General features: G+C 44.0%; 1 protein-coding gene across 5 annotated transcripts in view; it reads left to right on the plus strand.

Annotated features, from left to right (window-relative positions):
- The first annotated feature begins 830 nt into the window (after positions 1-830).
- The window catches only part of CNKSR2 (connector enhancer of kinase suppressor of Ras 2), a 205,389-nt gene continuing 194,106 nt past the window's right edge, over positions 831-12,113 (plus strand). For 2 of the 5 annotated variants that reach the window (XM_066176935.1, XM_066176936.1), the window contains exon 1: positions 836-1,373. In XM_066176935.1, coding sequence (XP_066033032.1) covers positions 1,310-1,373 — 64 coding nt within the window. In that variant the 5' untranslated portion in view covers positions 836-1,309. Of the gene's footprint in view, positions 1,374-12,113 lie in introns of all 5 variants that reach the window. The other 3 variants (XM_066176932.1, XM_066176933.1, XM_066176934.1) reach the window with 3 other exon arrangements.

Genomic DNA, 12,113 nt, shown 5'->3' on the forward strand with positions numbered 1-12,113 from the left:
ATCCTCTGCCTGGAGCTCTGGAGGGAGATGCCACCTACTCAGAGCAGAGGCTTCTAGGAAGGGTGCCACAGCCATCCTAGGAGGAATCCTGCACTTGGGAAGGGTTCCTACTAAAAGACACTGCGCCACAGGGCCCAAGGGAATCGCCTTTTTTGGGGTAACTTCCAGGATGATGCATCCTGGGGAGACAGGATGAGGAGAAAATGAGCAGCTCCAGCAACGATGACCCACTGCAGGGGTGGTGGATTTTCACACCTGCAGCCTCCATACGTTCGTGGCAACCCGCAGGACAGGGAGGGCAGACGAGCACCTGCGGTGCCCTCTCCATGCTGTAGTCGCCAAGGTCCTACCCCCATTCTGCTGGGCTGACTTCGCTCCAGTTTGCCTCACTGCCGCACCCGCGGCGTGAGATGGGCAAACAACAAGGTGCAGCTCCTCTCCCTCTCCCTCTCCTCTCCATCCCCGAGCCGCCCGCACACCGCGGGCAGATGCCGCCACCCCATCGGTGCAGCTGCCACGGCTCCTTCGGGGCGCCTGGCGACACCGTCCATCATTGCCGTTTCACTCTCAAAAAAAAAAAAAAAAAAATTACTTTTCCGCCCACGCGGCGATGCTTAATTCAGGGGAAATAAAATCTAACAAACCCACACCCCAAGCGCCAGCTCGGTGCCGCTGGCTGTGCTCCCCCGCAGGCTCCCCCGCTGCCTGGCCCGCCGGGAGCAGGTGCTCGGAGCTGCCGCCGCCCCAGACCCCCCTCCCGCCGGCGGCGGCACCTTGCGAGTCATCCCGGCTCCCCCCCCCCCGCCCCAGGCGGCCGTCGGGTGTCGCTTCCCATTTCACTTGGAGATATTTTCGGGTAGCAGGAGCCGCCTCGTCATTTCCGCCAGGAGAAAAAGACACCGGCGCAGCAGCCGCGGCCGCGGAGAGCCGCGGGAGCCGCCGGGCACCAGAGCGGGCAGAGTCGGGCCACTGCCTCGCTCGCCGCCGCTCAGGACCGACCTCTCGGCGGGGCCGGCAGCCGCCGCCGCTGCCCGCGGGTTCGCGGAGGCGGGAGGCGTCGGAGCGTGCCGCCCCCTTCTCCCCCTTCCTCCTCCTCCTCCCCCTCCCCGCCGAGCCGGCAACATGAACTGAAATCCCCAGAGAGGCACAGAGGCGGCGAGCGAGCGAGCGGAGCGGAGGCAAGCGGGGATATAGTGGCTCTCTCCTCCCGCCGCCGGGATTCCGGGCAGCGCGGTCCCTCCGCCACGCACAGCCTCGCCCCTCGCCCGGAGAGCGGTGGCCGCCCGAGCCCCGCGCCCCCGAGCCGCCCATGGCCCTCATCATGGAACCCGTCAGTAAGTGGTCGCCGAGCCAGGTCGTCGACTGGATGAAAGGTGAGGAGCGGTGCCGGGGCTGCGCGGTGCCCTCTGCCATCACCCCCAGCCCGCCCCGCAGGTGCGGGGAGCTCCGCGGCTCCCCCCGCGCCGGGTTCCCGCCTCCCGGCAGCTCCGGCTGCCCCCACGCTTTGGCTGGGGCTGGGAAGGGAGGCGGGAGGCCGTCGGGGCCGCCTGGCTGGGGCCGAGGGCCGCGCTGCCCCCCTGCCCCGGGCTCAGAGCGGGGGCGGCGGCTGGCGATCCCCGGCCGCCCATGGAGCCGGGGAGGGGGCCGGGGGCGGAGGCGAGGCTGTGCCCGCGGGAGCCCGGGGTGCTCTCGGGCGGCGACCGCGGTGTGGCGATGGAGCCGCTCCGCAGCGGCGGAGGGACCCGGGGAGAGTGTCCGGCTGCTCCCGAGGGGTGCGGCGCGAAACGCCTCGCGAATAAAAGTTCAGCCGAACGCGTGGCGCTCGCCCGTGCTGGGGGACGGGGGGACACGGCTGCGACCTACCCCGCGAGGAGGGGCCCGGGGGGCTCCGCGGGCGGCGGGGCCGGGGGTCGGTCCGCGCCCTCGGCGGTGCCGGAGGTCGGTCCGCGCCCTCGGCGGTGCCGGTGCTCCCCCCGCTGCCGGGAAGCCGCCGTGCCGGGCCAGGGCCTCCTGCGGCCGGGCCGGGGGCTCCGCGCCTCTGGCCGTCGCCGTCCCCCTGCCCAGGGGCTACACTTCAAGATCCGTGATTGAAGGGAGCACGAACAGTCTGGGCTCTGTGCTGAGTGTGGTTGTTCCGCTGCTCCGCTTCTCCCGCTCGCTCACCTGTCCTCCCCTCGAATAAACGCTGACGGGAATAAAATCTGGACCTTTTGGATACGCTTTTCTTTTATTCTGTGTGGGTGCCATTCTGACATGGCTTTACTGCTGTAATGTAAAAAGGTATTTTGTTGTGTGGTTTTTCTGTGTGTGGGTTCCTCTTTTTTGTTTTCGTATTACCTTTAAGTTAGGCTGCAGCTGTGTTTTGAATAAATCACCATCTAGTGTTATAGATCTTTTTATAAAGATAGAATGACCAGACGGGTACAAGTTTTGAACAACTGCTACATTGTGGGAGTTCTTTATAACATGCTATGTGCTACCAATGTGACAGTTTCATCATCCTTAAAATTTCAGGCATATAGCATATGTTTTCAGTTATTCAATCCTGGCATTTATAGCTGGCGAGTTGTAATTGTATTTAGTAACATACATAGTTTAGCTTTGGAAGCATTCTCACTCTATAGAATAATAATCAAATTGAATGAATGATGTAATATTTCATACCCTGAGAAATAAGTAAATATTAATAAAAAACTTGAAGGAGCTACAGATGATCAGTATTAAGAGCAAACCATTTTCAACTTCAAAATTTTTTTTGCAGCACTTTAGCTTCCGACATTTTTACTTTAAAATAAAGATATTGTGTAGAACTTTTTTCTAATCAGTGTCTGAGATACCTTCCCCATAATTTAGGGTATGCATAAAAATAGTGAATTTGCAGATAATGCATTTTAACACACCTGAAAACGTAATACATAAAATACTTTGCATAAATGGCAGGTGAAGGGTGTTGCATACTCTGCTTTTGTATTACATTATTATAAAATCAGTAATTTGAAAAGAACAGGCTAAATGGTACCATTAGAAATTGTGCTGCTGGGTAAGGGTTTGTAGTTAGAAACCTGTGACGAACACTCAGAGCTGTAAATCTTTTAGAAATAATCATGTAAACTTTATGAAAAAAAAAAAAAAAAAAAAGAAGTTACTGCAGTTGTGCTCACTTTCTGGAATACGAAGCCTGCTTTTTAGTATTTAACCTGTTTTTCTTGGCCTGAATGTTTGATTGTTTCTCTGGAGGACTGTCATTTTTACGGAGTGAATGCATGTATATGTTGCTTCATGCTTCCATTTCTTCATTTTGTATTCTGTGTAGCAGGTGAATCTTCACTTAGGTGGTGCAAGAAGATAAAGCACCTGCCTGTGACTAGCAGTCTTGGAGGAAAATCACCTAGGTAGCCAGTCTAGTTTCAAAAGCTGAGCCTGGAAACGAGTATGGCCAGTAAACAGGGGCAGGTTTGCTCCTGCCTGGTGGGTCACACCTTGCTGAGTTTGGAGGAAGGATGGTAGTGGATAAGGGCAAGTGGTCTTTGCTGCAACAACTTTGTTTTCCTTACTTATAATCTGAAGTGTTGCAAACATTGGTATTGAAATCCGTATGGAAAAATGTTCTTCTAATGTTTTGAGTGCATTGTTTCCTGCAAATTCTGTTTCTGAAAGTCCCCAAAAGAGCTTATTTGTGTTTTAAGAGGTACCCAAGACAGTTTGATGAGTTAAACATGGATGTGTCTGTCATTAAGAAGTTTGGGAGGAGTGCAGTAGTGGTCTTTGCATTAGCGGCAGTCAAATCTGGTTTGCATAAATTGCATTGAACTTCAAGATATGAGAATATTTTGCTGACTTACTGGGGGTTATTTTGCAGAATTTTAAATGTTGAACTTGGTTTTAACCTCTTCCTTGAAGGGGTTGCTATATCATATGCCTGCTCAGAGCAGCTGTGTAAAGAGAATTCTTGCAAATAGATTTCGATGTTCAGAGCAAAATCTTTCCCGACAAAGGAAAATCCTACCATTCACCATTGTCTACAGTTATCTGAAAGTAAGGGGAAATGAAACACTTTAGATTTTATTGCTCTCAGTGTTTTTGTGATGGTCTTGTTGGTATGACCTGAACATTTGCTGTAAAAGGCCTCATCTGGAATTCTTTATTTAGGCAGAAGAACCATTACCTCAGTGGCATTTTGCTCGGAGTAGTGATAAAGCATTGGGCCTGAAATTACAAGATGTGGGAAATGAATGTGGGGAAAGTATTTCCACTCAAAGGGGTTAGATAGAAGTGCCAAGCTCTGGGCTGGATGTCTTTGTAAGGAGCAGGCTCAAGACTGGGTATTCATGGAATCAATGCAGTTTCTCCAGTATCTTGTCAGTTTTTAATTCCTTGACATACATATTGTCTGTGGATCCCTGTAATGGCCTAATGCCAATGCTGCTGAGCTACAGAATTGTACCTGGAATTGGTTGTACACATAAGTAACTATCTAAATTTTGTTTGTGAAAATGTGTACAATAAGAAGTTGTAGACCAAAGTACCTGTTAAAACATTGCGAATGAAATGGAAAAAGTGTGGGGAGCCTGTGTCAGCATATGTTTTTTCTAGGATTTAAAGTGAACCCAGAAGAGTAACTGTCATAGAGCTGGGAAAAGCGTAGATGGATTAGCTCATCTCTCCCACAGGATGGCATATTGAACACGGAGGATAAAATGAGTATTTAAATTGATTCAAACAATGTATTATTGTGCTTCTCATATATTTAGTACTAATTTTAAAGGTCCTGTATGGATCAGTGAGATTAAAGTGTGTCAGCCACCTCCTCTGCCTCCCCTCTGGAGGACACGTGTGGATTCCACTGCCGTGTCTCAAGGCGTTGACACGTTACATAGGCAAGCGTCGTCGAGCATCATGGCTTTCACTCACTCGGTAGGGAAACATGCCAGATGTGTTTTAGATTTCTGAGGCTCTGAGAACCCTTAAAGACACTCAGTTACTTAGCAAACATTAGGATGTTTTTAACTAAGTCTTCTAATCTAACTTCTTTGGTCAGAGGTTATTGCTGTATTTTGATAAGGCCTTGCTGCTTTTAAGAGTATTCTAATTTTAATTCAGTACCAATCTCTCAATGGCAAAATCTGTTCCAAAAGGCAGTCCACCTGAAAAAAAATCAATATTAATTCATCTAACAAAGCTTAAATATTTTTTTTTCTTGCTGAATGATAGCTCATGGGGCTTATATGAGGCTCATACAGCTTAAACTGTTGTATCCATAGTTGTATCAAGGAACTGACATCTAAGGCGTGGGGTTACCTTTAAAAGCTTCTAATGCTAATGGTTAGGGGCTTTTTACCTCTATAAAGTCTACTCTACCAGAATTTAGAAGGATGCAGATATTTTGAAGGACTGGGGGGAGAGAAGCAGAAATATGAACGCGCTAGCAGAGTGCATAAGTTCCCCATCTGTATGGCTGAATATTACATGGGTTTGACAACTGGTTCTGTCTGCTCTTGGTGTATGAAGTTCATGTCCATTTTCAGTGGCATGTGTGTTTGCAGAGTCATCATGGGCTGCCAACAACTCTGCTCCACTTGGTCTAGTGGGAATTATGTGTTACTCATATAGAAAATGCAACAGTTTGTGGGAAAGCTCTGACACTAAATACTCTAGTACTTAATGATGATTTAAAAAAAATATTGCCATGGGGATCCTCCTACTCCTGTTCGTGCATATGCAGAGCCCTAGGATTGCTGTGGCAGCACCCAGGTTCTGCTGCAGTTCCTGAACCACTAGTTAGCAACAGGGAAGCTCATCAGTGAAGTCACAAGTTCTCTCACAGTACTGGGATCTAGCAAATCAGTTTAGGCCTTAAAAAAAGTAAGAGTGAATCCTATGTTCAGGGTCACTGTCAGACCAACCTCAGTTTTGGCTGTGGCTTTCTGTAAATACTGACATGGACTGAGCTTAGGGGGGAGCTTTTTCCAGAGTGTAGGATGGACTACAGTGCTACAAAGGCATGTGAGCACCTACTTCATGGTAAAGAGGAGGTGTGCTTCCACAAAGGGCTTTTTTTTTTTTTTTTTTTTTTTTTGGGCTTTCAGTTTTGTCCATCATTTTTAGTTTTTCTTCTAGTGGTCGTTAAGTTAAAGGTTCTTTCTTATGCTGCTTCCCTTCACATTGATTTTGGCAGGGCCCTTAAAAATTGTGACTGTTAGAAATAATATAGTTGTTTCTGAAATAGTTGTCTCAGGGAAAAAAAAAAAAACGAAAAAAACAAAAAACCTGGATGAGAGCAGGAAAAACACTTGGATTCTGAAACTTTGATTCCTTGTCAAGTGTGTGTAGGTGACTGATGAGTGTCAGAATAGTCATCAACTTAATAGTCATTGCTAAGTGCCATATGTGGAATAGATCAGGCGTTTTACAATTTGTCAGCATTAAACCACTATTTTCTTTCTCTAGTGCAAAGCAAACTGAAATTTTACCATATCAGAGGGTACATGTGGTACTCCATTAGCTTTGAAGTGATGCTATTAAATGGATTTATGACTTTTACACTAATGCTTAGCAAAAAAAAAAAAAAAGCTGTAGAAAAATATGAAATAATGCCATAGCTAGAGTTTAATTTTGATGAACATAACTCTTTAATGTATAGATAGTTACTCTGTAAGAACTTAAAAAGAATTTTAGTCAGACGAGGTGGGGGAGTTTTTGGATAGGGGATTTTATACAGGGAAACGTAGTCAAGAGTCAAACTGCACCATTCCAAACTTTAGTTTTAAGGACTTCAGCTTTAAAACTGAATTGAAAGCAGTGCTGGAAGATCTCTCTCTCTCTAGTTTGTTTATTTTTCCTGTGGATCTCTCACTTTCTTCCTTCTGACATTAGGAGTTTTAGCAGTATCAATGGCCGCCACATCAATCACACTGATGGTTTTTAGAACATCTTTCTTTGTGATTAGAAAACCTCTCCTGCCATTGTTTATCAGCAGAAAATGAAACTGCAATTGCAACTGGGATGTGTCAAAGCCTAACAGCCGGGTGTTGCCATAGCAAGGCGATGTTACATAAGCAGCCATTCTGCAAATAATTCATGCAGCCAAATTTTAAGCATAACATCAGAATTCAGTTCTAAATTTATGATCTTTTTAGGAGGGAGCTTTCCTAGATGAGGTCATCTCAGTTGCTACTGAAATTGATGTGTGCTTACTTGTGAAGCTCTTTTAGCACTGCCCATTTATACCTTTATTTTGTTTGAACATACTGTTCTATTTCTGAAATATCTGTTAGTTTAAATATGGTCTCACAATATGTTTTCTCAAGTGTCTTTTTGCATCAGTTCAGTAAAACTCTGTATTTTGATCTTATTCAAATTTATTTGCACAGTGAAGTGTTAAACCAAACAATTTACAATTGCCTTTTTCTGGTTAATGGGTGTCAAGAATTTTGCAAGGCAGCAATTTAGACCAGATCACTTTTCAGATGAGAGAATTGAAATATATATACAGATGTATTTTTAGAATCTTTGCAAGTAGTTGTCTTTAAGCACTCCAGCAATAATAACCCAGGCAGTTTTATCTTCCAAACCCCAAACTGACAAATGGTCTAGCCTTTCTGTCTGATCTGTAGAAGTATAGATAACCATTTAATCTCAGTTAAGTTGTTGTAGCTTTTGATTGTACTGTATTTCCCAGAGTCAAGTAGTATTATTTATTACCATTTTCCAGAGGAATAAGAAGCTGTTTCCTGACAAATTTCTCCCTGTATAGGCTTGTATTGAAAGGTATGCAACAAGGAGAAAGAGCTAATTCTTCAAGGCTTCCATTCTTTGTAACTGCTTTTTTTTCCCCAAGAAGTTACAATATCCTCATTAAATCATAACTGCACTGAGGATCACCTGTAGCAAGCACTTAACCTTCATCAGGATAACAACTTTAGATTTTTAGATCCAAATAAAGCAAAAATGTACTTTCACACTTTCTACTTAAATTATTTACTTAATAAATACTTTAAACCTTTGGTTTAGAGGCTGAATAGTTACCAAGACAAATGCTGAAGAATAAGAGTTCCCAAATACCTTGTTAAAAAATCCCGTCTGGAAACAGGGTATTGGGAAATTCTGAAAGGCCACATTTTCTTCATTGATCTCTTCCAGATTTTCAAATGCATTTGCTTTCTCTAAAAAGATGAAGTAAGGACATGGAGATAAGTTGTGTTTTTTCAGAAGAAAGATTTTGGGAGCCCAATATTAGCCTCATATTATAAGAAAGCTACTGCCACACGAACCTGCTCAGAGCACTGTCAATGTCTTGTTATGAGGTAGGCCTAGCAGGGCAGTTCCTCTTCAGTTTAGAATAGCTCACTGTCCAAGAGCAAGCATCTGCTGCTGCTCCTGATGTTCCTTTCCTGTAGTTGAAGGATGAAGGGCTGGAAGACACAGATCCGTGGGTCTGGGACAGCCAAGATCTGGAATGCTTAATGCACATCCACTTGTATACACATTTTTGCCCTCCTTGTGTGTGGGGTTCAGCAGATACTTGGGAGACAAAATAAATTTTTCTCTGAGGTTTTCAATGCAGGCATTTTTCTTATGCTAAGGGAGTCCAGCACTGTCTATAGCAAGTCATTTTACAGTACTGGAGCTTAAAAATCTACCCCATTTTGTGCTACTTATCTGCCAGATAATATTATCTTGAAGAAAATAGCTGTGGATGTCATCTTGTAGGATGTTTGGCATTTCCAACTTATCCTTTAAGTAGAAATGTAGGCCACTCGGTTCCTCATGTGAAGTGGCTAGAACAGTAATTTCAAAGTGTTTGGCCTTACATGATTAACATCTGCTACAGTACCATATGGTGGGAATTTCCAAGTAAACTGTTAATTAATATTGGAGTGCACCAGAGTAAGCCTTAATTAAGCTATATTCAGCTGAAGTGTATTATTTTATTATAGTCAGATGTGAAGTGCTGTACTTTTGTATTGATACCTTTTTCTGCTGTGTGAAGAAGAGGGGGGAAATGTTGATGAGAATTATTTGAGCCTTTAAACTGAAGGTTCAAGTAGCTTTTAAAAGAAATGGTTTAGGATCAGCATCCAGCATCCATTGATTTAAGTGGAGCAGGCTCTGTGTTTGGTGATGTTGAGTTGTGCTTTGTGAATGCCCTGGTGACTCCTCCTCTAGGATTTTACTGGTGTGGGGTATAGGTGGTCAGAGTGTCCAGTGGAGCTGCACGAGCCATTTCCACAGAGCCTCAGATATTGCTGATGAGGCCACTTGGTCTGGTAGCCCTGGTGGAATGACACCTTCCTGTGTGAGCTGGCCAAAACAGTCTGGAGGAGTGTCGGGGTGGCAGCCAAGGCTGTCCATGAGCGTGGGTAATGCAGGGACCTCTCCTTGGCCTCTTATATTTGGAAGAATGAACATACCCATGTTTAGAGCTGAGCAGCTGGCAGGCTCACATCTAAAGGGCTCTTTCTTCCCACAGACAATGATTGTCAGCTGTCAAGAAGTTGATAACATTGCTGGTTTTGTTAAAGTGTAGAATTTATTTTTGGTTTGGCCAGATCCACCAGTTCCCAGTATCTACAGCTATAAATGACCTATTTTTGAATAGGTATTTTTCATTGCTTTCTCGTCCTTCTTTTTCTCCCTTCTCTCCTGATAATCTTCACATCAATAAGAAGGTGAAGAAATCCTTCCTCTGCATATTGAGGGCAGGTAAATATAGGTGGGATGTGCCAGCGTTGTCTGAGTAATTCACTAGGTGGCATTCTTCCCTCTGAGTCAACGCTGAAACCCTTCATGGGAATGACAAGAGAACTTAGTCATTTTAGTGGGATGCCAACCTGAAATCTTGACCAGATGTGGTTGCTGAAGGCTTGCTTCATAGTAGTGGGAAAGTTAGCTGCAGCATGCTGATTTAATTCCATGTTAATAATTAAAATCTTTGTAACTGGATTCCCCTCATCGATATCCATTACTGACATGCGCCTGCCTTACTTTCTTTAATTGCTTTTTAGTTTTGTTGGTTACTTTCGTATAGTTGATAGTTTGATTCACAAGGTGCAGTGCTGTTGTCCTTGTTTTGTTTCAGATTTTTCTGTGTGAAGAAATATCAGTAGAGGGATCTGTTGAACACAAAGTAGAAGTTGCTTTCTAAAAAAAACAGCTTAGGTTGTGTACACTCAACAGTTGTGAACCTGCACTTGTCCTGCTTTGTTTACACCTTTTAAACACCAAACAAGTAACAATTTTCTTCTTGCTTAGTTTGAGTGAAGTGTGACTGGAGGCTTTTTTGTGAGTTTTCAGTTTTTGAGTTTTCAGCATTGGCTGACTTCTGGCTTTCTTGTTTATTGTTGCTTTATCGTCATGGATAGAACCATGTGCCCTTTGTCTCCATTTCTCTTCAGAGATCAAGAATGGCTCTTTTTGGTAGACTTTATTTTATTAGGGCTAATATGAAAAGAGCCAAAACCAAATGTGTTAGTGTGTTTATATTTTGGTAGTCCACTTCTACTTGTTTCCAAAATTTTCTGTAAATGCAGGATGACAAAATGGTCCTTACTGCTTTTCAAGTGGTGCCAATTATTTCAAATGTTGCGGTCTTCAAATATTTTCAAATAAAAATGTATGCTAGTTTAACCTAGAATATGGAGGCTTAATGTTTCTTAAATTTCTTTTAATGTTTTTTTGATACACTGTTGAGTATTGTGCCCCACAAGCCCTCTTGAAAATACCACCAGTCTGTAATTTCACTGTTGGAGCCTGGCCTTCAAAAGCAGATGTAGTTTTTGTTGCTTCAGTCATTATTTCATTGTATGTTTTAAACTGTCTGGATCTTAGCTGTTTAATACAGCCTGGAGTCAAAAGCCTATTTCTGGAGTCCTGATAATTGAGTCCAAGAGCACAGTGTAGTGTGAATAATTTGTCATGCTCTGCATGTGGATATGACAGAGGTTCAGCCTGGAAGTGTGATCATTGCACATTAAAAAATTCCATGTAAGTGTCAATCTGAACATTTGAAGGACATAGGACAGATTTTCATTAGAAAAATAAGGCAGGTCTATGACAGGACTCCTCAAGAGCAGGTAAATTCATTTTTGAAAAGAACTGGATAGTTGATAGCCTTCAAAAACTGTTTTAATTATGGTGCTTTAGCAAACTTCATTACTGAGAGAGCATTTGAATTCCTAATGAGTTATGTTGAAGCTACTATTGGCAACTATGGAAAGTAAATGTTGTATATGTAATCATGAAGCTTCTGTATTTCCTATGATTACCATATTTTCTTGTTGGTTTGATAGGATTTTTTTGAGGTGCTTTTTGTTGTTGTGGGGATTTTTTTCATAAATTTGATTTGGTGTTCCTGATAACTATCTTGGCTTGAATAAGACAGCTGCAGAGTAGTGGCAATGAAGAAGTGGTAGCCATCTCACAGAATCATAGAATTGTTGGGGTTGGAAGGGACCTCTGGAGATAATCCTGTCCAACCCCCCTGCCAAGGCAGGGTCACCTAGAACAGGTGACACAGGAATGTGCCCAACTGGGTTTTGAATGTTTCCAGAGCGGGAGTCTACACAACTTCCTTGGGCAGCCTGTTCCTGTGTTCTGCCACCTTCAATGTAAAGAAGTTTTTCCTCATATTAAGGTGGAACTTCCTGTGTTCTAGTTTGTGGACATTGCTCCTTGTCCTGTTGCTGGGCACCACTGAAAACAGTCTGGCACCATCCTCTTGTTCCCCATCTCCCTTATGGGAATGTCAGTATTTGAAAGTGGTCTTGACAGTTTACCAGTGCAAGGTCTTGGGAAAAACCAAAACAAGACAAAAATCAGTTTTCTGCGAAAATCCCATTTACTGGATAGTATTTGCTAGATGAACAAAAGATTAAATCTATTGCAGAGGTCTAAAGGTAATTTCTTTTCAGTTACTAAAATTCTATGAAGTCAGTTTACGAGGAGCTCACCAATATTTTGGTTGATCTGTCTTTGACAATAAACCCCTCTCCTGTTATTTATTTGGGCATCTAGTTTCTCCCTTGCGTCTTACCTGTTGTTGCTCAGCTCACTGTAAGCTGTGCTGAACTATCCAATTACAAACTGGAGGTAACTAATGCTAATGAGCTATGAAT

The sequence above is a fragment of the Chamaea fasciata genome, unplaced genomic scaffold (assembly GCF_029207755.1).
Source record: "Chamaea fasciata isolate MVZ Bird 193981 ecotype frontalis unplaced genomic scaffold, bChaFas1.0.hap1 SCAF_2, whole genome shotgun sequence".
Taxonomy (NCBI): domain Eukaryota; kingdom Metazoa; phylum Chordata; class Aves; order Passeriformes; family Sylviidae; genus Chamaea; species Chamaea fasciata.